Source organism: Asterias amurensis, chromosome 2 (genome assembly GCF_032118995.1).
Source record: "Asterias amurensis chromosome 2, ASM3211899v1".
NCBI classification, from domain to species: Eukaryota; Metazoa; Echinodermata; class Asteroidea; order Forcipulatida; family Asteriidae; genus Asterias; species Asterias amurensis.
In genome coordinates, this window is record NC_092649.1 from 17,727,726 (window position 1) to 17,752,541 (window position 24,816).

The 24,816-nt window shown below is 38.9% G+C and overlaps 3 protein-coding genes across 7 annotated transcripts in view; 2 read left to right on the forward strand and 1 right to left on the reverse strand.

Moving 5' to 3' along the window:
- The first annotated feature begins 172 nt into the window (after positions 1 to 172).
- LOC139954147 (uncharacterized) lies at positions 173 to 17,644 on the forward strand. Of its 5 annotated transcripts, none has more exons than XM_071953834.1 (7): positions 173 to 791; positions 5,366 to 5,425; positions 7,343 to 7,394; positions 9,358 to 9,484; positions 11,916 to 12,074; positions 12,585 to 12,638; positions 13,019 to 17,644. In XM_071953834.1, exons 1-7 carry the CDS (start codon positions 777 to 779, stop codon positions 14,532 to 14,534), a joined length of 1,983 nt encoding a protein of 660 aa, XP_071809935.1. In that variant the 5' UTR covers positions 173 to 776; the 3' UTR covers positions 14,535 to 17,644. The 5 variants fall into 5 exon arrangements, with proteins under 5 accessions (XP_071809935.1, XP_071809934.1, XP_071809936.1 ...); XM_071953833.1 differs by lacking the exon at positions 173 to 791 and adding an exon at positions 3,738 to 4,018; XM_071953835.1 differs by lacking the exon at positions 173 to 791 and adding an exon at positions 3,739 to 4,000.
- Positions 17,645 to 17,691: 47 nt separating this feature from the next.
- On the reverse strand, positions 17,692 to 22,074 carry LOC139954148 (methyl-CpG-binding domain protein 4-like). The gene is made up of 5 exons (XM_071953838.1): positions 21,757 to 22,074; positions 20,674 to 20,955; positions 19,719 to 19,868; positions 18,895 to 18,998; positions 17,692 to 18,040 (listed from the first exon to the last, which is right to left on the reverse strand). Exons 1-5 carry the CDS (start codon positions 21,878 to 21,880, stop codon positions 17,978 to 17,980), a joined length of 723 nt encoding a protein of 240 aa, XP_071809939.1. The 5' UTR covers positions 21,881 to 22,074; the 3' UTR covers positions 17,692 to 17,977.
- Positions 22,075 to 22,160: 86 nt separating this feature from the next.
- The window catches only part of LOC139950410 (putative helicase MOV-10), a 35,354-nt gene continuing 32,698 nt past the window's right edge, over positions 22,161 to 24,816 (forward strand). Inside the window, exon 1 of the mRNA XM_071949133.1 lies at positions 22,161 to 22,285. The gene's annotated coding sequence lies outside the window, so the exon portion shown is untranslated. The remainder of the gene's footprint in view (positions 22,286 to 24,816) is intronic.

Consider the following 24,816-nt stretch of genomic DNA (forward strand, 5'->3'; position numbering starts at 1 on the left):
CCGACGTAAAGTCTGTCGTTTCTGTCATATGATATATCTACGCTAAGAGGGCGGTAGCCTGGTAACGGCACTTAGGTTTTATAGTCCGTTCTGAAAACACCCATTCAGAGTCCCCAATGTTGACTCAAAGTTTTGTTGACAATACAAAGCGCGTGTCATGCCCCACTGGCCATAAAAGCCATACCTCCTCAAGCCCAGAAAGGCACCCAAATAGGTTCAGCCATGGGGTCTTTCGTTGTCGCAATACGGAAACAGCGGCCTCAGTGATGACTTTTAGCGATATTTCATGATCCGTTTAAGGTTGACGAAGGCCTTTGCTGAAGTGTTGAATGCATGCAGTTTTGGTGACGAGGTGGTTTACCAATATCACAATATTGTTTTTCTGTAAAAGCTGAATGGTCCCTCCTCAGCGCACGGATGTATTATGCCTTATAGTCTTTCAGTCGGCCTTATATTTTTCAGGAACTATAATATGCACGGTGTGAAAACAACACGACTTTTCAGTTAGTTTGTTGTGATTGATATTGGAGATCCAGATGATTACATCTCGTCGCTCCACTGCCTCCCTGCTAGATAAATACCTAAATTTAAAACATCGGCAGATCTGTTTTAAGTGCGACGTTGTCCGACGTTGTCTCAGCCCAAAGATTGAATAAAATTGTGTGGTACATCGGAGCAACCACAGAGCACGGGAGCAACTCGGACTGATAAGCCCGGCTGGATTTACTGATGTTTGCTGGCACACGATCGAGGAAAGGGCTGTTGTTGTAGACACCATGGAAATTGAAAAGGTGAGTTAAAACATGGAGGAAACTCCATTATAATTCCCATCCAAAAGTAGAGTAGAAAGTGTAGGCCTATATACCTGGAAACGTGTTCGTATCACGCCACCACTTGTTCATTCCCGTTCATTCGATATAGGCCTAGTATCTAGTTTACCTCAATGGGATATCCCTTTTTGTAAAAATGAGTGGGAAAAGAGGTGGCGTAATACAGAAAGTTATCCCTATACATCGTTACCTATAGGAAGGGGAAACCTGTTTTCAGTGTTCCGAAATGTGTTATATGATTTAAAATTATACTGATTGCAAGATCGTTGTCTATTTTCTTTAGGGAATGTTGATCGCTGCTTGCGCCTATCGGGTAGGCATTTTAAACTGAACAAAATATTTTGAAATTGCCCCATAAAGATTGAGACGCAAATTTTGTTTCTGTCAAGTACTGTTCAATTTATTGGATTAAAAATCTAGACCAAAATAACATTTGCATGGGACTGTCCATAGGCCTATTGTATGCCATGTTTTTTAACCATTGATTTCCAAATGTTGTAACTCGAAGTCTCCCAGTTTGGATTATAGTACATTTGCGACTGCTCTCACTAGCGGCGGCAAAGTCATACACTGCATTTAATTATTTAGCTAAAATCAATTGGCAAACACAAACTTATTTGCGTACCTCATTTAATATGTAAACACTGGAGGTTAGACGACGTACACGGAACCCTCGTTCTTAACGAGTACAGTCAAAATGGTTCTGCTACTGATGAGTTAAATATCTGAAGTCTGGAATCTCATTTCTGCGTTGTGTTTCTTCATTTATTTGTTTCCTCTTGTAAATGTTCATGGTTCTAATGGTTGATTTGACCAGTGCGCTCTTGTTAAAACGACTATTAATTAATGTTAAACCAGGAGATCATGCCTCCTTCAGCAGTCTGACCTATAAATAATTGATTAAATTATCAATTAGAGTAATTTTGAACAAGGTGAAATAATTTGCCTCAGTCTCTATTTGTTCTCTCAATCTGTGTATTGACATTGCGTCCATATAGTAATTATCTAGTGATTAATTTGTAATCCATAACACGAACTGTTAATATGATTAGGGAATGTTTGTTAACGTTGTTGATGAAGTCATGGGAACAAATTCAAAGCTCACAGCTATCATCTCATAATGTATTGACACTGGAGGTTCATTTTTATCTCGGAGAATCGTGACAATTATTAATTGACTATTATAAAGGGAAGGTTTGTATCGTATTATTCTACGCAAGCATACCTATCACGGTTCGGGCCTCTTGCTTTTCTGCCTGTCATGGTCATACTACTGTAACCAAACTGAGGCTGGAACTGAGAAATAGTCTGGTTCTATTAATTCGAATGAGAATAACTGTCATTATCACTGTGTGAGCAGGGAAACCAACAAAGATGGTCGTACAATGACAAAGTATACCATTGTTTTGGAAGAGTACCACTAACAGCCAACCGGTATATTATGTTTTGTTCGATCACGTTTAAAACGTTTATTGGTAATCACTCTTAAAATTAATGTCAATAAAAACTAACACTAGGTAGAAGTACAACAGCTATCGACAGGTTAAAGCATTTGAAGAACATTTTACTTAGAAGTAATGAGGTTTTGCAAAAAATATGTAATTTATCCCAAAAAATTTGAATCTGAGAAGCGTTTCTGTCAAAACTCTTCTAAGATTGAGTATTTCAATTACAGATGATTTTTTTCCGGAGAATTCTATACATTAGCGCGGATTTTCGGCAATATCTCAAAAACACGACCGCCTTTTGAAATGAAAGTTTCACATCAGTTACAAAAAAAAACCCAAAGGTATGCTTTGCTAACATATAAATGGTCAACAAAGAGACGGTTCATTTGAATGACTTTCACACAATGTTGTCGGACACTTGCTATACTCCTACTCGACTAGCCGATCCGATTTGCTCAGGTAGCTCACACATCATTGATCCAAAGCTGTGTTCAAAAATGCAAACACTAGTAAATAGAGGATTTGTTCAAGTGAAGGGACACACACAAAAACTTTGATCCGTCTGCATTACTGCGTAGCATGTAGCATCAACACAAGCAAAGTTAACTCCAATTTGGGTTATTGCGCTTGAGTGGAGCGCTGTTGTGTTCCACGGGACCCCAAGGTCTGATCGTTTTGAGTACTTTGTGCTCGGTGTTTTGGTTCCTAGTTGCCAGGGTCGGAGGTCAGTGCAACTATGGTAACGAACAAACTTTTGGTGTGAAAATGCCCATTTTTGTCAGGGATCGTGTGTAACTGTAAATGGATAGCAAAGGAGAAGCAGTTAAAGACTCGTTTAGCTCAAAGTTGGTATGAACTCGTTTCGTTAGCCATATGGTGGGCTTGAACTACTTTGATGCCGTCTGCCCTTTTGAAACTGAAAAAAAAGAAACTTTCCACATAATTGTGTCAAACGATGGTTGAGTACAACATATCTTCTGATTATCAATGATGTATTGCTACTTGCTAGGCCTATTAATATCGCGTAGAAGATTTTATAAAAGGCTCAACGTTATTTTAAAATTAAATGGGTGGTGTATCATCAATGACCGCAACTTCTGTATATATTTTGTATTTTATAATTAGATTGTCAGCACTGAACTTCGGTATTCCAAAAATGCAAAATCCATTTGTATATACTTCCTTTGTGCTTTTACTATAAAGGTTCCTTCCCAGAACTTAACAGTCAATGACCCTCACATATAAAACACCACATACAAAAAGCTGCTCCCTCCAAACATCATATGCCTTGTTCAACATGCCTAGATTGATTGATTGATCGCAGTGGTCAAAGGAGACAAAAATCAATTCGTGTTAAAACTTTATGGAGTGTGGTGTGGGTCGATATGCAATTTTTAACCCCCAAGAGGGGACATGTCGACAGACTGTGGTTTAGGCCTACGTGACAATACAGTATACATTGTACATGTACATGTAAGTGTACTAGTTAGTATACACGGTGTACACACCGCACGGTTGTTAAGAAGATATTTATGTCAATTCACACGTAACAGCTTTTCTGGGCCGGATTTTCACTTTTCAGTTTAAACATTGAGGTAGAGTTGGTATAAAAGAACCAAGATTTAAATTCGATTTGTCATGGGAGCCTGTATGGAAATGTATTGAGTTAACTGCTGGAAAGATGTAGAGTGATTTGTAAATCGCTTCGTTATGACTGAACTGGTTCATGAACAACTGGTGGTAAGACAGTGCAAACTGTGACATATTGTAGTAGCATTTGATGATGAGTTTGTGTGTATGTTCGTCCTCCGTTTTGCGTGTTAAGTGCTGTGACATATTGTAGTAGCATTTGATGATGAGTTTGTGTGTATGTTCGTCCTCCGTTTTGCGTGTTAAGTGGTCGAGTCATGTGGGAAGAAATGTGAAGATGATGGTAGAAATGACCGCCATGAGTATGATTTTTTATACTTCAGGTACGACCTGGAAAGTTTTGATATTATGAAAATGGATGTCAAAGATATTTAATATAAAAACGTTTACCAATCATTGATGGACTAAAGTTCGCTTGGAAGTTTCAGCTCTTGATCAGTTGGGTATAAAACCCAACCTGTATACCTTTATAAGAATGGTGCGGCCATCTTGATTTCTCCTATTCAAATCAATGTAACCAAACCGAGGCTGGAAAGAGAAATAGTCTTGATTCTTTTTGTACAATGAGTACTATATAAGCATCAATCTCTGCTATTTTGGAAAGAGGTATACATGGCCAAGATGGTGGCAGCATGTTAATGGTCTATTTCTGTCATACCTGTAGGTTTTTTTATTGGGGTTTTCTTGCTGCCAACATTTAGGTCAGGTTCAATTTTGTATCCGGGTGTGATAGATCACCAATCAATGTGACCTTATGCTGCGAAATCGCGCGGGGATATTTTTAGGTCACGAGTTACGAATCACCCGGCTAATACTTTGATCGTGTGCCTGGCAAAGAACATAAATCTTTTGCGCAATAAATCGGTTTTTTTTTTTGAGAAGTCAAATAAACTAATATGTGGCCTAAAGTAACCCATGTAAGTCACGTCTTATTTTCTTTTTAAAATGGACAAATATTTTGTATTTAGTTTGAATGGATGACAAGGAATTGGAAGGAGCGTTTATGAGATTATGGGAATATTCAGAGGAATCGTGAAAGGAATTATGTCTTTGATGATACAAGATGGAATTTGGAACATACAAATGCAATGTATATCATGAGAAAGTTTTTTGGCTAAAGGCCTTCGCAGATCTTTCCTAACCCCCCACCCCCCCCCCCCCCCCCGCCCATGAATAACACGCACAATAAAAATTGCAAAAAGCCACTATTGACAGTTTGTCACCCAATGTATATTTTTTCTTAATAAGGAGAAAACCTGGGATGGACCTTTAGCCAAATATCTTTGTCAGGATATATTCTGATATTATCAATTTCCATGCTTTTGTGAATAATCACCGGCCTGCCGTGGGATGGCCAAGGAATATATTTAAGCTTCCATGGTGTTTTTTTTTTCAACCCCAAATGCTTATTTTCCTGTATTTTTCTGCTGTTTCTAGGTAGCAGCCCACAATGCAGATGCCTACAATCCGGGAAGAGGTTCAGCCCAAAAACGAAAGGTGCGCTTAATTAACATTTAAATACTCTCATGCTTACAAATACGTTAACACCTAGCACTATAGTCAACTTTTGAACATACATGTACACCGGAGGTCGGACATTTCTTTTTATGGTTACACTCTTAATGTAAAAGAGTGAATAAGCACTCTTTGAAGAGCCATATGAAGGACAACTCTTTTTCGAGTGGTCTTCCACTCTTTTAGATTGAAGTTTGCATCTTTTGGAGTGATTTTTCACTCTGTCCTGGAATGGGAACCTCTCTAAAAGAGTGAAATGACCACCACTCTTTCTGAAGAGCCATATGGAGGACAGCTCGAAATGTAAGAGTGGTGTTTTTCACTATTTTACATTAAGAGAGTATAGGCCTACGTTTCTTGTAAAAAATATTATTATCCCCAACATTCTCGGTGGCGTTTTGGACTAGTTTGTAACAGTACAACTTACTAAAAACCAAAACTAATGAAACAAGTGATTTTACTGGCAATTATCGTTGATAATTGCAGCTGTACTTTTCGGGAAAGAAAGTGGAAGTGTGGGTTCATATGAAATATCGCTCCAACGACCAATTAACACTTGCCATTCTGTTGGGGAAAAAAACGAGAGCAAAACGACGATTTCAAACTGTCATGGGTCTTCATGTTAACAAACCTACTCGTTCAGACCATCCCAGACGATGGACGGCCGAAAATTGATGCAATTTTGTTTCTTGAATATGAAAAAACACCCAGCGGAACGATTTCGCTGGTGATTACTCACAGTCAATGACGTTTTGTAGTAACCCGAAGTACATTTTCATATTTGCAAATGATGTAATCTATCTATAAACAGAGTGTTGCTCAGATACACACTGCGTATAATATGAGAAAATCATCCTTCAACATTTTTCGTCTGGCAACCTTGCAAATCAAAAAGGTTTTGCGCATGAGCACAAGGCCGGACGTAATCCACTCATTTAGAGAATAACAACTGGATCAAGATCTTGGATACACCCAGTGGAAATCACTGTTGTTCCACAACTTTGGTATTCGAATGCATTTAGCATATTTTCCAACAATGATGTTAGATAACCTACTGAGGACTCTATACCTTCCAGCTTGCTTGCGGCATGCTTGAGGCATGCTTGAGGCATTGTTAAAAACAAAATCTCAAGGCTCTCCACATTACATGTATACGTTATTAGTAGTCTTATTTTTACACACAACCCGAGGCTCACGGGCCATTAGCATCTTTTCATAGCTCTCTGATTGGTCGATAAACCCCCTGGCCGTGATGGTTGGCCTCACAAGGCTCGAAACTAGACCTCCTCGAAGACGAATGGGGGTGAAAAAAACACGTGAAAAATAAAAACCAAATTATTCACAGCAGAATTGACCACGTAGCCATGTGAACGAACCGACAGTGTTCTCACAGGCAGGCCACCCTGATGGATGGATGACTGCACGAGCTCCATGTCAGAGAGGTCGACCAGAGTCGATGTTAGTTTTGTCATCCTGGTTCCGTTACTTTTGAACTTTGCATTTTGCACCTTGATTTATTAATATAAGTCGTCACTTGAGTGGATTATATTGGTGCAATATTTGACCAATCTGCATTTCGATCTAGAGCCTGATGTTGTGTAGAGTGAGCAGTGTTGAGCTATGCCTAAAATTTGAGCTGAGTGCGGATGGAGACTTTTTATGCGAGGAAATTCAGATTAGGGCTTTCTGCGATCATTTTTTCTGTCGTGAGAAGAAATTTTGTATTATGATAGGACGATGTTTCTGTACAAAAGCTCAGGTAAATGGGTTTGAATTACTGTTTAGTCTACCTAAAGAGTCTGGGTGGTATTGGTTACACATCTCGGCTTTTTGAGGTGTTGTATAAAAACGTCTGGGTGTGATTTCTAAACATGATTTTGTTCTCTCTGCCATCCACAGAGGGACAAAGCACAAGAGCAACTGCGACACCGGATGAGAAGACGGAACAATGGTAAGTTGATATTTGTTTTTAAAGTATCCATATATATTAATTTTAAAGCTATTTCGTAAGCTTAAATCATTACAATTGGGAGTTAATATCCATTTGTCAACACTGATTTGACACATACACATATTTTCTTACAAACTTTTATTCCAATATGGTGGCTGGTCGATAAAGTGAAGACAGAGTCAGTTGATAAGAAAAAAACCTCCCGGGTCAGCGTTGAACTGGATTCTAAGTCCCGTTTCTACTTTCCGAATCAATTGACCTAGGAACTGACTTAAACCTTTTTTGCCAGGTTTAAACCATTGCCAGGTCATTTCGAAATAGATTCCGGGTCCAACTGACCCCAGAAATGAATCAGGTCCAAAGGGACTTGGAGTCCATATTTTGATCAGGTAGTCTTTGTAGTGTAGGTATGAGCGTAAAAAGTTGAAGATTTTGTGGTGGTGAACAAGTCTGTTTTATACTAAACTTGTATCTGCATGGTAAGAATACCCAGCACTTGAACAAAACACGACGAGGTGGTTTACAAATTGTCGAAATATTTTGAAGCTTGTGCCGAGTAAACAAAGCGAGACCTACTTTAGCGATAAGCCTAGATTCGTGTATGATTTCTGCAACAAATCGTAAGTTTGGGATAACACGCCACCTTTGTCTCTAGGTCAAAATTGTATGTCCAAACATCGAAACATAGATTGCTTTGGCTCGTCAATATTTATACTTCTAGAACACGTCTCTTAGATAAATAGTTCCAACTTATCTTAATAATGACTGGATGTGTTCATTTTTCAGTTAGGTTGTCTCGTTCGTGGTTTTAAGTTTGCGTCCACCGTTTTTGAACTTAGGGCGTACGTTTAGACCGTGCAAGGAGGCAACGTCAACCGCCTTCGTTACCTCCGTGTGAGTGCCTGTGGCTCGTCAATATTTATACTTCTAGAACACGTCTCTCAGATAAATAGTTCGACTTATCTAAAGAATGGCAGGATGGGGTGTTCATATTTCAATTAGGTTGTCTCGTTCGTGTTTTAATGTTTGCGTCCGCCGTGTTTGAACTTCGGGCGAGCCGGTGGGCAGTTTGTATGGCGGCCTAAGTTAAGATCGTGCATGGAGGCAACAGCTACCGCCTTTTGAATTACTGTCGAGGACGTTATTTAGTTGAAGACCCCTCAAAATCACCAGTCCTTATTTAAATTGCCACAGTTGCAGGGGAAAAAATAAAATGAGATTTTCATTGTTTTCTTTAAAGGCAGTGGACACTATTGGTAATTGTCAAAGACTAGCCTTCACAGTTGGTGTATCTCAACATATGCATTAAACAACAAACCTGTGAAAATTTGAGCCCAATAGGTCATCGAAGTTGCGAGATAATAATGAAAGAAAAATAACCCTTGCAACACGAAGTTGTGTGCGTTTAGATGGTTGATTTCGAGACCTCAAGTTCTAAACTTGAGGTCTCGAAATCAAGTTCATGGAAAATTACTTCTTTCTCGAAAACTATGTCACTTCAGAGGGAGCCGTTTCTCAAAATGTTTTCAACCTCTCACCATTACTCGTCACCAAGAAAGGTTTTATGCCAATATTTATTTTCAGTAATTACCAATAGTGTCCACTGCCTTTAAAACAAAAACGTGACCACCGATTTTTATATGATACTTCCGTACAGAGCTATATTACATTGTCAATATATATAGCTCTATGGAAACTTCACATGATGGTTTTATGGTTTAAGTTTAGAAACTATAGAGAATGTTATGCGAATAAAATTATTATTAGTATTAGAAAAATATATGTTATGCACCCTATTCCTTTGTAACCTTGGACAAGATTTAACCCTAAATAAAAAATTAAATGCAACTTTAACGGTTTATTAACGATTTTTACATCATGACATACTGAAAATAAATATTACAAGAGTGAGATGAGAGGGCATGGATCATGTAAATATTGTTCATGTTTTGCGTCATTCCAGGTACCTCTTCCTCCATGGTTTCATCCAGACTAAAGAACTCCTCCCACAGCGGCATGGGTGAAACCACTCAAGTAAAAGGGGTGAAAACCGTGTGGCACACCATAAAGAACAACTCAAAAGACGAATGGTAAATAAGTTCTGATACTCCCTGTGGGGTAATTTCAGCTTAGATTGTTGACAAACTCTTCAAATTCGTGTTTACATTGCAACATTTAGGAGGGCCTGCTATTCTAGTTTATCGTTAATGTTCTATGTTAGACCGAATGCGTTACAATAAAACATTTTGAACCCATTTGTGATGCAGTTACAAATGTACAGCCGTCTAGCATCCGAATAGTTGAGAGTGCTGAATAAATCCTTCATTGCAGTAAACAACTTAAAATGCATTGCCTGCATGTTATTAGTGCTCAAATTGCCTACTTGGATGCTGGCTTGCGAGTCCGGTAACCATTTTATATATGAAAGGCACTGGACACTTTTGGTCTCTACTCAAAATAATTATTAGATATTTACTCAAATAATTATTAGCATAAAATCTTACTTGGTCACTAGTAATTGGGAGCTGTTGATATAGTATAAAACTTTGTGAGAAACGGCTCCATCTGAGGTAACATAGTTTTCGAGAAAGAATTTGATTTCAAAACCTCAGAATTATAATTTGAGGTCTCGAAATCAAGCATCTGAAAGCACACAACTTCGTGTGAACTGGATTGTTTTCTTTTCATTATTATCTCACAACTTCGACGACCAATCTGAGCTCAATTTTTCACAGGTTTGTTATTTTATCGGATGTTGAGATAAACTGAGTGAGAAGACTGGTCATAGTTAATTACCAATAGTGTCCAGTGTTTTTAAAGGCAGAGTCTGACTTCAATTCTCCAAACTGAAAACCATTAGTGGTTTTTGTATTGTGTGCATTTTCTTTTGTACTGTCACTTTCAACATGTTAAGGACAAAATTATCATGTCATGATTGTTTTTAGCAGTTTGTCATGATTTCTTACTCCCAAGAATTCAGTGAATTTACTCTATAATTCAATTGAAATCCTACACATTGGTTTTTGAATTGTGCTAATTTGTCACTGTCACTTTCAACAAAAACAAGTTATCACGAAGGGAGAGTTTGTTTACCATATATCTGACCTTGGGTCTTAGATAATTATCACTAGTCCAGTGGTGCCTTTGAGTACTGAGTTACCGTGTTTTTTTTTTGTGATTTAAGTAATCTACAATTTGTAACTGTTCAGTCACAAGTGAAATCTGAGATCGATGTTACCTCCTGCAATACCTACAAACTTCGTTTTCCTTGAATCGGACATTTGAACATTAAAGCAAGCAGACAGACCATACACAGGCTAGACCTACTAGTAGGCTTTTTTCCACATCACAAACCAAAGTTGATAGGCACATCAATTTTGTAGGCCTTATGTTCACAAAATCAAAACTAGTCTAAAGGATAAAGCATGAAATAAATATATAAATATGCAAATTTATCTTTATAATCATCTTATATTAAACTTGTCCATTTAGCCACTGGACCACCCACCTGCCTATAAGGGTAAAGCAATACACTTTAACATGCGGAAGGGAAAAACCTCAAACCTCGCTTGCTTGTGTTTGTAGAAAACAAATTAACTTAAAAATAAAACTTGATAGTCATTAGAACGCATTGGTCAATCCATGTTGACTGGAGATCATTATTAATTCCCCTCCCCCAATATCACTAATGATGATGAAATAATTTAGCTCTTACCTGACAGAATGACCTACCGTTGACAAAAACTAAATAATGTCTTCTTTCATCGTAATGATCATTGTCAAAAACAAACACCTTAGCAATTACTGATTGAGCATTTAAGCCAGATAAAAAAGCCTTGAGTGCTCATGCGTTCATTTGAACCATAAAAATTCCTGGTACCCGTTATTGAGAGGCGTTTATTGATCCCTGGGGACTTATTGCTTTTGAATAAATATAAGTACAAACATTATTCATAAATAATTAGCCTTGGTTATCTAGTAAAATTTACAACCACGATTCTAGTAATTTACTGCAGGAATCTTAAAAACTAATTACCTTATCAGAAAACTCAGGTAGTGCAAGGACTAGAAGGTTAATCAAGGGATTTCTCAAAAGAAAACTATTTGTGATTAAATATGTGCAATGTACCATGTGAACTTTGTTTACAACAAGTGTGACCTTGTTGAGTATTCTGGCAGGCAAGATACTGCACTGGTCAAATGGGAAAGCTACACTTTTTTGTCATAGCTTCCTCATAAATCCAATAGTTATGAAAGTAAACGCTGGACAAGTTTTGAGATGTGTCCCTTTCATAATATCAAAAGTTGAATTAGACAGGAAGAAGTCCATGCTCTGTGGCCCTTTTGCCTTAAAAGGCTTCCGACAATACTATTACGATATTAAAAATGCCTTCCTTGAATACATACACAACCATCAACTATAACACATTACTCAGACATTATCGCGATATGTGCTGAATAAGAATAGTTGCTATTCTGTCTCAAAACTGATCTTTCTAAATGCTATTTTTTCTCATCCAGGCAAACCCAGGAAGCTCATTATAGTGCCCTCGCCCACCCAGATAGGGTGACGGGTGGTGAAAAGAAGGCCAGGCATGAGGTTGTACCATTAGGGGAGCTGGTGGACAGGGTGATGCAAAGAAGAGGTCACATGAAAGACACCTCCCCTATGACCATCAGGTAAATGTTACTTAAAATCTTGCTTGAGTTGGTTCGTTCGAAGAGTAATACCCACCATTTTGGCATATATCAGCTCCGTTGACTGCTCTTTATTCCGACACCCCTTTGCTCCACAACCCTATGTTATGAAAAACCCTGTGATTTATTTGATGGGGTTAGAGTTATTGACTAGGAATAACGTTAGGATGAGGAAAATACAATAAGGTTGTAGGAACACAGGGGTGTCGAAACATAACCATCAGCACACATTGCCCTCACTCAAGTTGGCTTATGATTCTTCAGTATTAGCCTTTTATGTGGGTGTATACAGACAAATTTACCCAAACCTAACGGCCTTATAGTATCAAGTCAACCATATCTCTAAATGGCTTATTCAAAGAAGTCTTCAGTCACTTTCAGCTTGAGTGTGCAACTCTATTCAGAAATAAGTCTTATGAAGCATTGACTGATGAGACCTATTATCTTTAAGAATGTTTCGCTCACTTTTGGATTAATATCTTTCTCTTGCAGAGCCATCAAACCCCCTGCACCACCGTATGCAATTCAACAGCCTTCTCTGATCAGGTAGTTATGTTTTCCTTCTGTCTTTTAATATTTACCAACTTGACACATGAAAATTTACCATCTCCCAACGTGCTTATTTCTACATAGCAAACATCTAGAAATCATCAGGGCCCAGTTTCACAAAAGCCTGTAAGCACTAAAAACTTACTTAGCACCGGGAAATCTTGCTTAGCAGAGAAACAGCCTCCAGCCAACATTCCATTAGGTTTAAATTGCCGTGACTGGGGCCAACTCATTTGTTATGTTTGGTAAGCAAATTAATTTGCTAAGCAGTATTTTCTGCTAACCAGCTTTATGAAATAAGGCCCTGATGGATTAAACATTGAAAAGGCTTCTGCCTCTATTTAATATGTTTTGATGACTTTTTCCATTGAATACAGAAAAATGGTACATGTACAGCAGCCCATCACCAAAAGGAAGCCCAAAAGTAGTGGACCATATGTTGTCGTCCTGAAACGAGACATCTCAACTAAGAGCTCAGATCTAGCCATGAATACCGGGTCAAAAGCTCTACCTCCAATCAAACAGCAGAACAACTCAGAGGATGTGGAGATGGGGACATGGAGACCAGAGCTTGAGACGAACCACAAACCCTACATTCACCCAAATGCAGAGGACAGGTCTGTGACAAACTATCGGCTACAGATGCAGCAAGCTATTAAGATAGCGGAGCTCAGAGGTGATTTCACCACCAGTACTAAACCAATGCACAAACATGCACCTCTCCCTGCCATCCAGGTCTCGTATGAAGTACATGAGGATCAGCCTCTTGAGACAAGTGTTAAGGTGGAACTTGACGTCGATGCTACAACGGCAACAGAGGAACCGATAATTGTTGAACAGAAAGAAAAACAGGTGGATAACCAGGAAAGTGTGAAGATTGTAACCAAGGACTCGAACGTATTAAATCCTAACAGATTTACATCAAGCAAAGAGGTACTGACACAAATGCAGGCTCGGAAGCAAGCAAAGAGGAGGAAAATCAAAGGGGATGATTTCAATAATCCATTGAGAACTCGCAACAGGTACACTGCAAAGTCTAAGCAGTTCAAAGCAGACATTAACAAGGAACGGGAGCTGTCAATGATCCAGGAGGACCAGTCTTCGATAAGTGACAGGCTGAGCAGATTGTCTGCTGGGAGAACTAGTGTAGCCTCCTTCCGGAGTGTTGCTTCTCTCAAACGAATTGAGGAAACTGAGGTGCCAGGTGATCGTACAACACGACCCCAAGCTGGTAGAAATAGAGGTTTAAACATCACTGAGACACCAACTAGAGGAGATGAACACGATACACAACCATCAGCCAAAGAAGATGAAAATGGAAACAGTGACCCTGAGAGAGGTCTTTGTCCTGAGTACTCATCTGAACATTGCTCCAGCAAAAATAACATTCATGGTGCTAAACATAATAATGAAACCAAGTCTGAATTTGAACCTAGCAAGACCGACACAATCATAACAGACACTGATAAACCCTCAACAATGTCAAAAGATGAAAGTATTTGTCAGACTAGCTCTGTTGTTGTCCAAACGTCCTCTGAAATAGATCAAAATATGGTTTGGATTCCTGGTAAGGGCAGCCCCTCACCAGACAGTTTCACGGATTCTGAAACGGAAGCCAGCAATGATGACCCATCAACATTTTCACAAGATAATAACGGTGAGTTTCATAACTCGGACAGAACAACAGATGATTCTCTAGAGGGAGACTCAAATAAGTCAAATCGTACCAGTGAGAATCCTGACAAATCAGAGGATGACTCGCTCGTTGTTATGGACACTATAAAGCAGCAATCTGTAGATCGGTTTAGAGAGGCAGACAGTCACCAGGGTATCCCAGCTCTGGAGACCTTCGATAGGAGAGACATGATCTTGCCGGCAGAGACTGTTCAATAAGGGGAGGTCTTTTATTTATCTTAATAGTGGCTGATTCTTATACATGTACATGTTTAGCACAAATTCATTTGCACTCAGTGACACTCAAGGCGCTTCAACATTCACTATTATCCTGGTTTTGTTTGAGGAAGTTCCCCACCCCATCTAAATCCAACAGCATGATTTGTTTGATTCTGTTCAAATGAGGATTGCATTCTAAACTGATGACCCTTTACAGAGATCAGACTATAATTCGGGGCAGTCATGGAAGTGCGCATTTAAGTTGGTTGGAAAAATAGCATATGCACTACCTTTTAGAGCAAATTCACAGATTATATCAGGGTAGAGATTGTTCAGACTTCTCAAGTGCTTTGGATACTGTTTCCTAAAGCTCCTTGGAATCTATAACCCCAGGGGTTACCAAACGGAAGAAATGGCATCATTTCAACATACTTTTTAATTTGTATCCAAGTTTACAGACTTTTTCGTTAGTAATGCTTCTCGCCCCTGTTATATGTTTGTTCCAAGAATTTGCTTTATAGCAAAAAACATGCGACATTTGGTAAAGATCTATCATCAGCATTCAAAACCATGCATTATTTTCACCTTTGCATATTGTGCGTTAGTTTTTGAATTCTATTGTTGGAAGCTTTTGTGCAATAGCTCATGCCCACAAAGGCTAGATAAAGTAGCGACATAAAATTTTGCCCTGTTCGGAAATACTTATTGTCAAGAAAACAAAAATATTGTTTTCATAATGATCATGAAATTTACAAAACACAGACAATGTACTGCACATGTCTTCTAGTGAGGTTTGCAAGTACACCATTTAAATTAACTTAATCTTAAAGATGTGATGGTTCTAGGAAGAACCATTGTGCCATGAGCATCTACGGTACAGGAGATCGCTAGACTCTTCTGCTGCATGCTGCTCGTACTGCCAAAGAAGTTTTGCTAACGGGTAAAAACAACATTGGGCAGCCGTCCAGCAATCTTAAAACAACATTGGGCAGCCGTCCAGCAGACTTCTGAAGATGAGCTGAGCACATCGATTGAAGTGTTGAATTGTTATCCAAGGGTTCTTCATTGAAAGAGTTCATTTACATGGTGTGTTTGCAAATTTCATTAGATTGTAATCCCACTATGCAAATGTTTAAATCCTGCATATGTCTTGCTCAATCTGCAGGGCACATTGAGTAAAAAAAAACCATTATTTCAAACAAGAACTGGATAGACATACATCATCATCATGCTAGACTGACACATCATACATGTTCCTTTAATTATTTTTACACAGTTGATCACATTGTGATAGAAACAAACCTGCAAGTGTCTTGTACCTGACAATAGATCGATCCACTAAGCTCCGCCCCATTGCGTATTGACCAATCACAACGCAATGAAGGTCCGGCAAATAAGGTCCGACATATGTGCGCGTATCTTGGCGCGCGCGTCAGAGTTGTGCAGAAAGGCATTGGAGAGCCCCATGTGTTCTTGCTCACACGTGCGTCGTGGGCGGAGCCTACTGGATCGGTCTATTACTTTGTTATCACAAAATATTCACACTTCAAACTAAAATATGTTATTTAACAACTCTTGTATATAATAAAATATTTATAAGTGTACTCATTTTTGGATATTTACCTGTTTACTAGTTCATGTGTGTACCATATCAAAATGTATTTAAATACCTATATTGCAATATACATGATTTATTGACTGTTATTAGATATACATGTACTCAGTCAGTGAATCCTTGTAAGTTTTTTACTCCCATATTTAATCCTTAGCTTGACTTCACAAAGCACTAAGATTCAGTTGTTGGTATCACCATAGTTATTTGAATTGTGACATCACACTTTGCTTAGCAATTAAGATTGATAATAATCGATACACATTTAAGAATAATCTTAACTCATTGTGAAATCAATTGGATTCCTGGTAAGGACAGCCGCTCACCAGATAGTTTCACGGACTATGAAACGGAAGCCAGCAATGATAACCCATCAACATTTTCTCATTGTGAAATGGAGCCCAGATGAAATTGCAGCAGACTCGTTACGAGTCAGAGAAAGTCCTCTCAAGTACTGGGCATGGCTTTCATGGACATCATAGCCTCTGTTAGCCCAGGTGATGCCCTTTCAAGTCATTTAACAGGAGACAAAAAAAAACTTTGTTTTTCAAATGAGAGCAGTATTTTTCTAACTGGCAAGTCTTTTTAACTTTTAGTGCAGGTTCGTGCATTTCACCAGGCTCACTTGAAGTGATTTTTTTATTAACATGCATGATCTCAGCACTGAACACTGTTTCACTATTTGTTCCTGTTTTTAATTGCTCAACTTTGTTATTAAAAATATGTTATCGTTCAATTTACCTATTTTTTACATGACTGATTTATTTACCAGAAAACAGCATGAGCATATTTCCCCATAAAATATAAATGCTATGATGTGTATGTACATGGCATAAAATCGATTAAAAGAGTAACAAAACTAGATGCATCTTTTAAATACAAACCTAGGTTAAACAAGTGCACTATTAAACTTACCCTGTAAAAATTTGAAGGGTTGTAAAGTGATGAAACCACAACTAATGTCTGGATTATAAAAAAAGACTAAATTAGACTAAATTGAGCTGACTAAATTCACCTTGAAACTTTCACAGGTACTAAAGATGCGAGTGTCCATTTGAAATTCCACACCTAAAAATGTGTCATGTAACGGCCGAGTGGTCTCACAAACCAAAATCAAGTTCTAGATGGACTAATCATTTTTTTGGAGAAAGTTTGTGGATTGGTTCAGAGTATGTCTGACGGCAGTGATTACAATGTTGCAAAGTGCATTGATGTTGGCAACTAGGAATGTGCGCTGTGCAAGACCCATTTATGACCCATTATTATTATCAATTGTTACCCATACTAAGGCTAGAGAGCACAAACCAATTTGTGAAAGATCAAACTTAGATAAAAGCTACCCATTACAAATACATTGTACATTACTCTTTAGATTATTATGTATGTGTATCACTCTTCGGACTTGTTATTATCTCCATCGTTGACTTCGTTCAAAACTTTTTCAAGTCTCATTTGAATGCTACATAAACACAGTGACATAACCCTTGCCACACCCCCCCCCCAAAAAAAAAAAAAAAAAAACCCAAACAACACACAAATGAATGGGTCTTTACATTAAACAGCTTCACCCCAAATTATGTTCTTGCCTGCGCCTGACCCACTCCCCCCCCCATACAAATGTTGGGTTATGCCACAGCATAAACACTACCCTCTGTTCCACAGTTGTTCAACATCATTTCCCTTCATGACTACATGATATTTCCCTGTGACAGATCACAGCACCTAATAAATGTTTTGGAATAGTATAATTATCATTATATGACTGAGGTAAAGTCAAGTTGTATAGAGTAATATTTCAGAACATACCCCGAGTATTGATATTGCAACAACCTCACGCATAATTCTGCCACAGCCAGTCATGATACTTGTTCAGCATATGATCAGTCGGTTCAACCTGAAGATCAATAAAACAAAGACTATCGACTAAATTCACTTGACGTCAACATCACAGAGAAGTGCAAATTTTAGGTGACGGAGCGTTACTTATTTTAAAACTTGTTGAAAAACTGTTTTGTGCAAATGGGCCTTTTCCACTAGGGTTAAAGTTTTAAAAACAAATGGCTCTGAGTTTGCAACATTGAGCAAGTTCAGGTGAGCGACTTGACTTGTCTAGACTGACTAGACTAACCAGAAACCATAGAGTACAGGGGGATTGACATTGGGTGCGTTCGATTAGCTTCCCTGGTGAGCTCATCTAAGTGGTAGAATTTATTTTTTCCAGGACGAACGCGGGCACTGATAATTACCCCAGGTTCGTCCTGGAAAAGTGGCCTATTTTTTTCAGGATGAACGTGTGCAGATATTTACCCACGTTCCACCTGGAAAAAAATACGCATCATCACGTGACCCTTCTCGTGGTGACGTCAATGCATCTCGGGTCAGCCCCAAGTGCCCCACTTGTGGATAGGGTCACTTGGGGCTGGCCCGAGGTGCACTGACGTCACCACGAGAAGGGTCACGTGATGATGCGTATTTTTTGCCAGATGGAATGTGGGTAAATATCTGCACACGTTCATCCTGAAAAAAATAGGCCACTTTTTCAGGACGAACGTGAGGTATTTATCAGTGCCCACGTTCGTCCTGGAAAAAATAAAATACACAATAAGATGAGCACCCTATATCGAACACTGGAGCCTGGTCAACTATGGTCATTTCGAGAGCTACGTTACGACCTCTGCTCTGGTGAAGTCTAGATGCTCACTCGAACTTGCTCATTGGTTCCTCTAATATCTTGAATCAAGAGCTTACCTCCTTCCATTCTCGAACACAAAAGATGCGGTAAGAGTCATTTCCATATTTGCCAATGCCATGGAGTTCAATGGGATAAGTCCAGTCCTTGGATAGATACTCATCTAGAAAAACAAAACGTAATGAGAAACAGGTAAATTAAAAGTGTGAGACTCAAAAGGTAGTTGGTATAGTGGTGATTAATTGATAGACAATGAGTTTTTGATGTTCACCACCTTTACATGCAACTTTCAGAAGCTGTGTCAAGCATTCTACATGTAATTGCTACCCAGCCAAGTGGTTCAACATCCAATAATGGGTAGGATTTAATCAAATTTCAGCATGCCCTGCACGCCATATGCAGTATTTACACAAACAAAACTTGTGCGTCCAACAAAAATAAATATCATTTTCTATCAAGTTTATCAACTTCGCAATGTGTAGTAAGGGCAAGCAATTTTTTGTAATAGCAGACTTTCTAAACTGAGCAATAAATTTGTTAAAAATCTCAACTAAAGTGTGTTGTGATTCAAACTGTAAGCTATCCAAATAAATAAGAGTTCCAAATGCAAAAAATAGTACACTTACTGCCATTAACATTAAGATCATATCCCTGGCAACATAAAGTATTTTTTCAGGCACCCTTCTTGTTCCTTGACCTTGACCTCACTTGACCCCATGGATAGGGGGTGGAGGGGGAAACATCAACCGGGGGGGGGGGGGGGGGGGGGGCGGGACCTTGCGCTTGCGCCCCCTTAGTTTTAGCCGCTATTCTTTTTCTAACATCTGCTGAGGGAACTGAAGTCATTTTCCTTCCTATATTGATGAGCAGATCATTATCTTACCTGAGAATCTGACGATCATTTGGGCTCTCTTCAGATGAAGTCCTAGAGGGTGAAGTAGCTCCACCATGTCCGTCCAGTCGGCCTTACGAGTTACCTCAGCATTGGGCCAAGACTCAAAAAACTTCCACAGCACTGGTATTGCTTTAACCCCTGTTAAAATAACAAGTGAAATGTTTCGTTATGTATATCTTGTTTTTCTACTTACAAAAGCCTTAAAGCCATGGACACTTTCAATACAGAAAAAAAGTTACAAGTTCACAGATTTACAAATAACTGACAGGGTTTATAGAAGGTAATGGTGAAAGACTCACCAGGAAATATTATTCCATGAAATGCTTTACTTTTTGAGAAAACATTGAAACAATATCAATTCTCGATATCGAGAATATTACAGATTTATTTTAAACACATGTCATGACACGGCGAAACTTGCGGAAACAACAGTGGGTTTTCCTGCTATTTTCTCCCGACTCCGATGACCGATTGAGCCTAAATTTTCACAGGTTTGTTATTTTACATATAAGTTGTGATACACAAGTGTGGGCTTTGGACAATACTGTTTGCCGAAAGTGTGCAATGGCTTTAAAAGCGCACATTATGACAAGGAAAAAACATCTGAAGAAGAACAGAACAGAGCACACTGTTCGAAATATCAGCTACACCTCGAAGCTTGGTCTTTTGAGAACCAGCTTGGCCGTTTCCAATAACTTGTTTAATTTGCAAAAATTCAATTATACAAGCTACTATTAGAAAAATCACATGACCTTTTCAAATTTCCTCACATTTTGGTATCGATCCCTTTCACAATGCGGACCGCACTTTAAAGCACCTATATTCTGTCGGTCACTTACTTCGTCAAAATGTACAGATAGGAATGGACTCCCAAAACAAAAAGTCAGACATATGCACATTATGTGGAGGTGCGTTCCGCGTTATGCATGCGGTCAATATTCACCTGTAGTTCTGTTCAAGAACATGGTGGCAACAAGCAACTTCCACGAATCATGAAATAAACTCTCCTGTACCAGATTAAATGGTGACTTGGGTGGAGTCCACTTCTTCTTTGGTGGTTTCTTGGGAGCCTTCACTGCCCCCTTGCCAAAATATGGACTTCTTTTTGTAGGTTTTCTCAGTCTTGTTGATGTTCGTCTTTTGGGAGCCACTGTCAGACTACTTCTCTTTCTTCTCTTCTTGCTCTGTTGAACTTCACTGGAATCCTCCTTTGTACTTGATGAGCCTAAATAAATACAGTAAACAAATGTATGCTCTAACTTTCGTGTTATATCAGAGACAAGATGCATAGATATGTATGGGGATAAAGTACTCCTAGAATAGAACTATGAGGTTCGTTCCAATATCGATAGCAGAACTACAAAGCAAACTGGTCATGCTAGTCTGGTAGTTGTGATAGCATAACCCTCCTCTCGACGGCGGAAGGAGGGTAATGTTATCGCAACTACTGGTCTGGCACATATGCAGCTTGCTGTGTGGTCAAGTGGTCAGGCACACTGGTGTTTCTGATCAGGGGATTGTGGATTTGACTCTTAGTCTTTATACATGGGGGCACCCTGGCACTTAAAACCATTGTCTTCGGACGGGACATAGAGCCATGGGTAATACTAAATATGAGCCAAGAATTCAATTGGACGGAGTACACTACAGTCCAGAGTTTGTTATGCCATGGGGCTACTACTAAAATACAGAGTTCATATTAACTAAAACAAATTATACAACAAGTTATTGTATGTTGTGCATTAAATAATGCCATATAAATAATTATTTTAGACGGAGGAGAGAAGTTACAAAATGGTTCATTGTTGCTCAGCTTTGCAAATTGTACATATATCTTCATAATCATATGTCACACTAACAATATGTCAGTGTCACACCAAATTGAGGGAGAGTAGGCTCCATGCAGGGACCATGGTCACACTAGTAAAAAATAAGCATGATAAGATCATGGTTCATTGATTCATCATCAATATCTAATTCTAAGCGTGATTGAATATTCTTCCAGTATGATCTTACATGTACGTACCATTTCTACCAGTACCACCACCACCAGTGCTGGTTGTTGCCCGTTGAGTCGCCTTGATGCGTGCGGGGACGGTGGAGCTACCGACGACTTGGCTAAGTTTTCGTTTCTTTACTCTCGTTTTCATGTTGACGTGATCACGTTTACTACTTACGATCCCGAGATCGTTTAGAATACATTGCACAACCCATTGAAATCAAATTCTTGTGTTTACGTACGTAATGTCATTACCAAAAGTAATTGCAGGCACCCGAACATCGGAAATGAGTAACTCAGTGGTGACCGTGAATTTGATGACTTTGGCTGGCTTCGCTGTGATTTTTCGACGGCAGCCCTTGTTTTTGTTGATGTTAACAGCGCCCTCAAGAGCCCGCAAGGACACACTTTTTTAGCGGCGGTATTAAAAACTTGTTTTTTTTACGCCTCCCCATCATCAAGGAAGTTAGAAGTTGATTCAAAAGACGAAAGCAGACGAAAGTGCCACACAATGCAACTTTGAGGGCACATAATGATCTCCGGGGCACACACAGAGGTAAGTAGGCCTACCAAACAAACTGTTTGATATTTAATTTTAATCTTATCGGTGCGGTCCTTTCTCTGTTTCAAGTTTCACCCGCCATGGTTTCACAATTCTAAATTCTATTCTATACTGTTTCGTGAAGCCTCATTCAGCTTAGCAAGCTAGTGTGTATCCTTGTGTCATGTGTTTTCAGTAGGATAACAGGAAAATTGTTCACAATCAAAAACTGAATGGTTTTTTTTTCAAATCATCTATCCAATTTTTTAACAATGGCCTTCACTTCATGCTGCGAGAGACAGTCCGACACTTTTTATTACAGTGCTCATGCATGCACGACATTGGAGCAACGTCAATATTATGTTTTCACACCTTTCATTGGTTGGTATTTTATTGAATATTCAGAAGCTAGTATGGCGTGCAAAATAAATCAAAAAATATTATTCAATTACTATCGTAGCGTCATACGTTGTCGACCCTCACATGTTTTCGAACCCCAACTTTGATTCCCGTTTACCGCAAGATTGTGCAAGCTGCACCGTGACAGAAACTATGCACGGTCTGTATTTTCATCAGGCTTAATCATGCTGAGAATAAAGTTTCCTGTCGTTGGTTGCTCAAACATTTATAAAATGATTGATTTTAGGTACGAACGGTCAGAGACGAACACCGTTCGTCGAATACATCTGTGACGGTGTATAACTAAAGACATAAAAATTATTATGGTTATACTAAAAACCATTTTACAGAAAACACAATGAATATTACTTGTACCTTACCAAGTTGTTAGGACGTGTTTATTGCCAGAGGGTTAGACTTCGGGAGACATCGACATGGATATACCAGCTGCGGTATCATGATACTGCATTTCTGTAGTGTGGTCAAATGGTCGTTCTTTACATTAGTAACTTGCATAGTTAATTTTAACACTAGGTTTAAAAATCCGAAATGGCTGTCTGCAGAAAGGGGCTATTTATAATAAGTGGAACAAATGAAAGTCCGCATACTCAACAAGATGTACAATTAAATGATAAGCAACCCTGCACTCTCAACTTGTACAATACTAAATTATAAGCAATGAAAGTATACGCTCTCAACAAGTTGTACAATAATATCAAGTAAAGCAATTCCCGTATTTATTAATAACAATTTGCAACTTACGGGTTTCGTCGGGCTGTGGCAGGGAGCTATATGTCATTAAATTTGTTGACGGAACATGTAGCTTAAGTCAAGTCAAAATTGTTAACCAAAATAACGGAAAGAACGAAAGACTCCAAACACGTCTTGCCGCTGTCGCTTCTTGTGTGGGAATAATTTGAGTAAAGCGCTGCCAATGCAGGATAGCTCTGCGTCACACCCTTAACGCCTCAGCGAACTGCAAGTATTCTTAATAAATTGAAATTACTTGTTAGGAAAGGAATTCGATGAATTAAAATAACTACGTAACCAATTTACTGCTTCCAAGTCAGTTGGTTACATAAGGGGTCTTCCTCCGTATACATTTTAGCTCAGGATTTTCGGAGATATCTCAACACGGTCGACGTTATAGTTTTGTAAATCTTCAACACAATAAAACGGTTCCAAAGACCCAAGACATACTTTGCAAAGGGCAACAGACTTGCAAAAGTCTTATTTATAATTGTCAAACGAATATTGAAACCTACGTCTCTGAATTGTCCTTGTTCCATCGGAGAGCATAATAAAGTGTTTTTGCCGAGGCCCTACCCTACTATAAAAGCGCGCGGGCCCCAGTTCCATGCCTCCATAATGGATTTGACATTACATGTGTTATAACGCCCTATACGGCGTTATAACGCCCTAAATAACGGCGTTATATCGCCCTAATTGAGAAATAGGGCGTTATAACGCCCTATTAGGGCGTAATAACGCCCTATACGCCCTATAAAAATAAATAAAAATAGCTAGCCTCCCTTGATGAAGTGATTTTTTCTCAAAAATTGTGTTTTTTAAATAATGTTTAGACATTTTCATGGTTGTAATCCGCTGCCCCCCCCCCCCCCCCCAAATGAGGAAAGACGAAAGGAAGTTTGTTATTGGTGCAAAAAGTGCCACAGCTTTTATCGGTGGGTGGGTGGGGGGGGGGGGGGGGAGTAGAATCCTGGAGAAAATACTACAAGTTTCAAAACTCACATTAAAAAGATGTCAAATGCCGTATTGCCATTGTATTTAGTACATTTCCGATTGGAATTTTGTCGAAATCTCAAATCTTCTAATTTTATTACATGATTATATTGGTCTGTAGATTTTTTTGGGACAGGATTTTTGGTTTCGGTTAATTCCTGATTTTCGGTGACATTCAATCAACCCCAAAAGTAAGTTACCCTTCTGACTGAGCAGCACATTTCTATTTGGAATGTACAGACCATTAATCCCATCACGGTTCAAATTTGCTCTGAAAGAATTCCATAACGCAGTAAAAATTTGCACCAGAGGTTTCCTTTCATAAGGACTCTATCTATTATTATGAGTGCATCACACAATTTTGCCCTTACATAGAACCCTTCTTCCTAGGAAGATTTCTGTCG

Excerpts from the sequence above, each read along its gene's own strand:
- LOC139954147 (XM_071953832.1), top strand. The coding sequence starts at position 7,035 with ATGTTGTGTAGAGTGAGCAGTGTTGAGCTATGCCTAAAATTTGAGCTG. Across the intron at positions 12,075-12,584 it reads ACCTCCCCTATGACCATCAG|AGCCATCAAACCCCCTGCAC; the intron begins GTAAATGTTACT and ends TTTCTCTTGCAG. Across the intron at positions 12,639-13,018 it reads CAACAGCCTTCTCTGATCAG|AAAAATGGTACATGTACAGC; the intron begins GTAGTTATGTTT and ends CATTGAATACAG.
- LOC139954148 (XM_071953838.1), bottom strand. The coding sequence starts at position 21,880 with ATGAAAACGAGAGTAAAGAAACGAAAACTTAGCCAAGTCGTCGGTAGC. Across the intron at positions 19,869-20,673 it reads GTTCTTGAACAGAACTACAG|GGGTTAAAGCAATACCAGTG; the intron begins GTGAATATTGAC and ends TTATTTTAACAG. Across the intron at positions 18,041-18,894 it reads GTGTTCGAGAATGGAAGGAG|GTTGAACCGACTGATCATAT; the intron begins GTAAGCTCTTGA and ends ATTGATCTTCAG.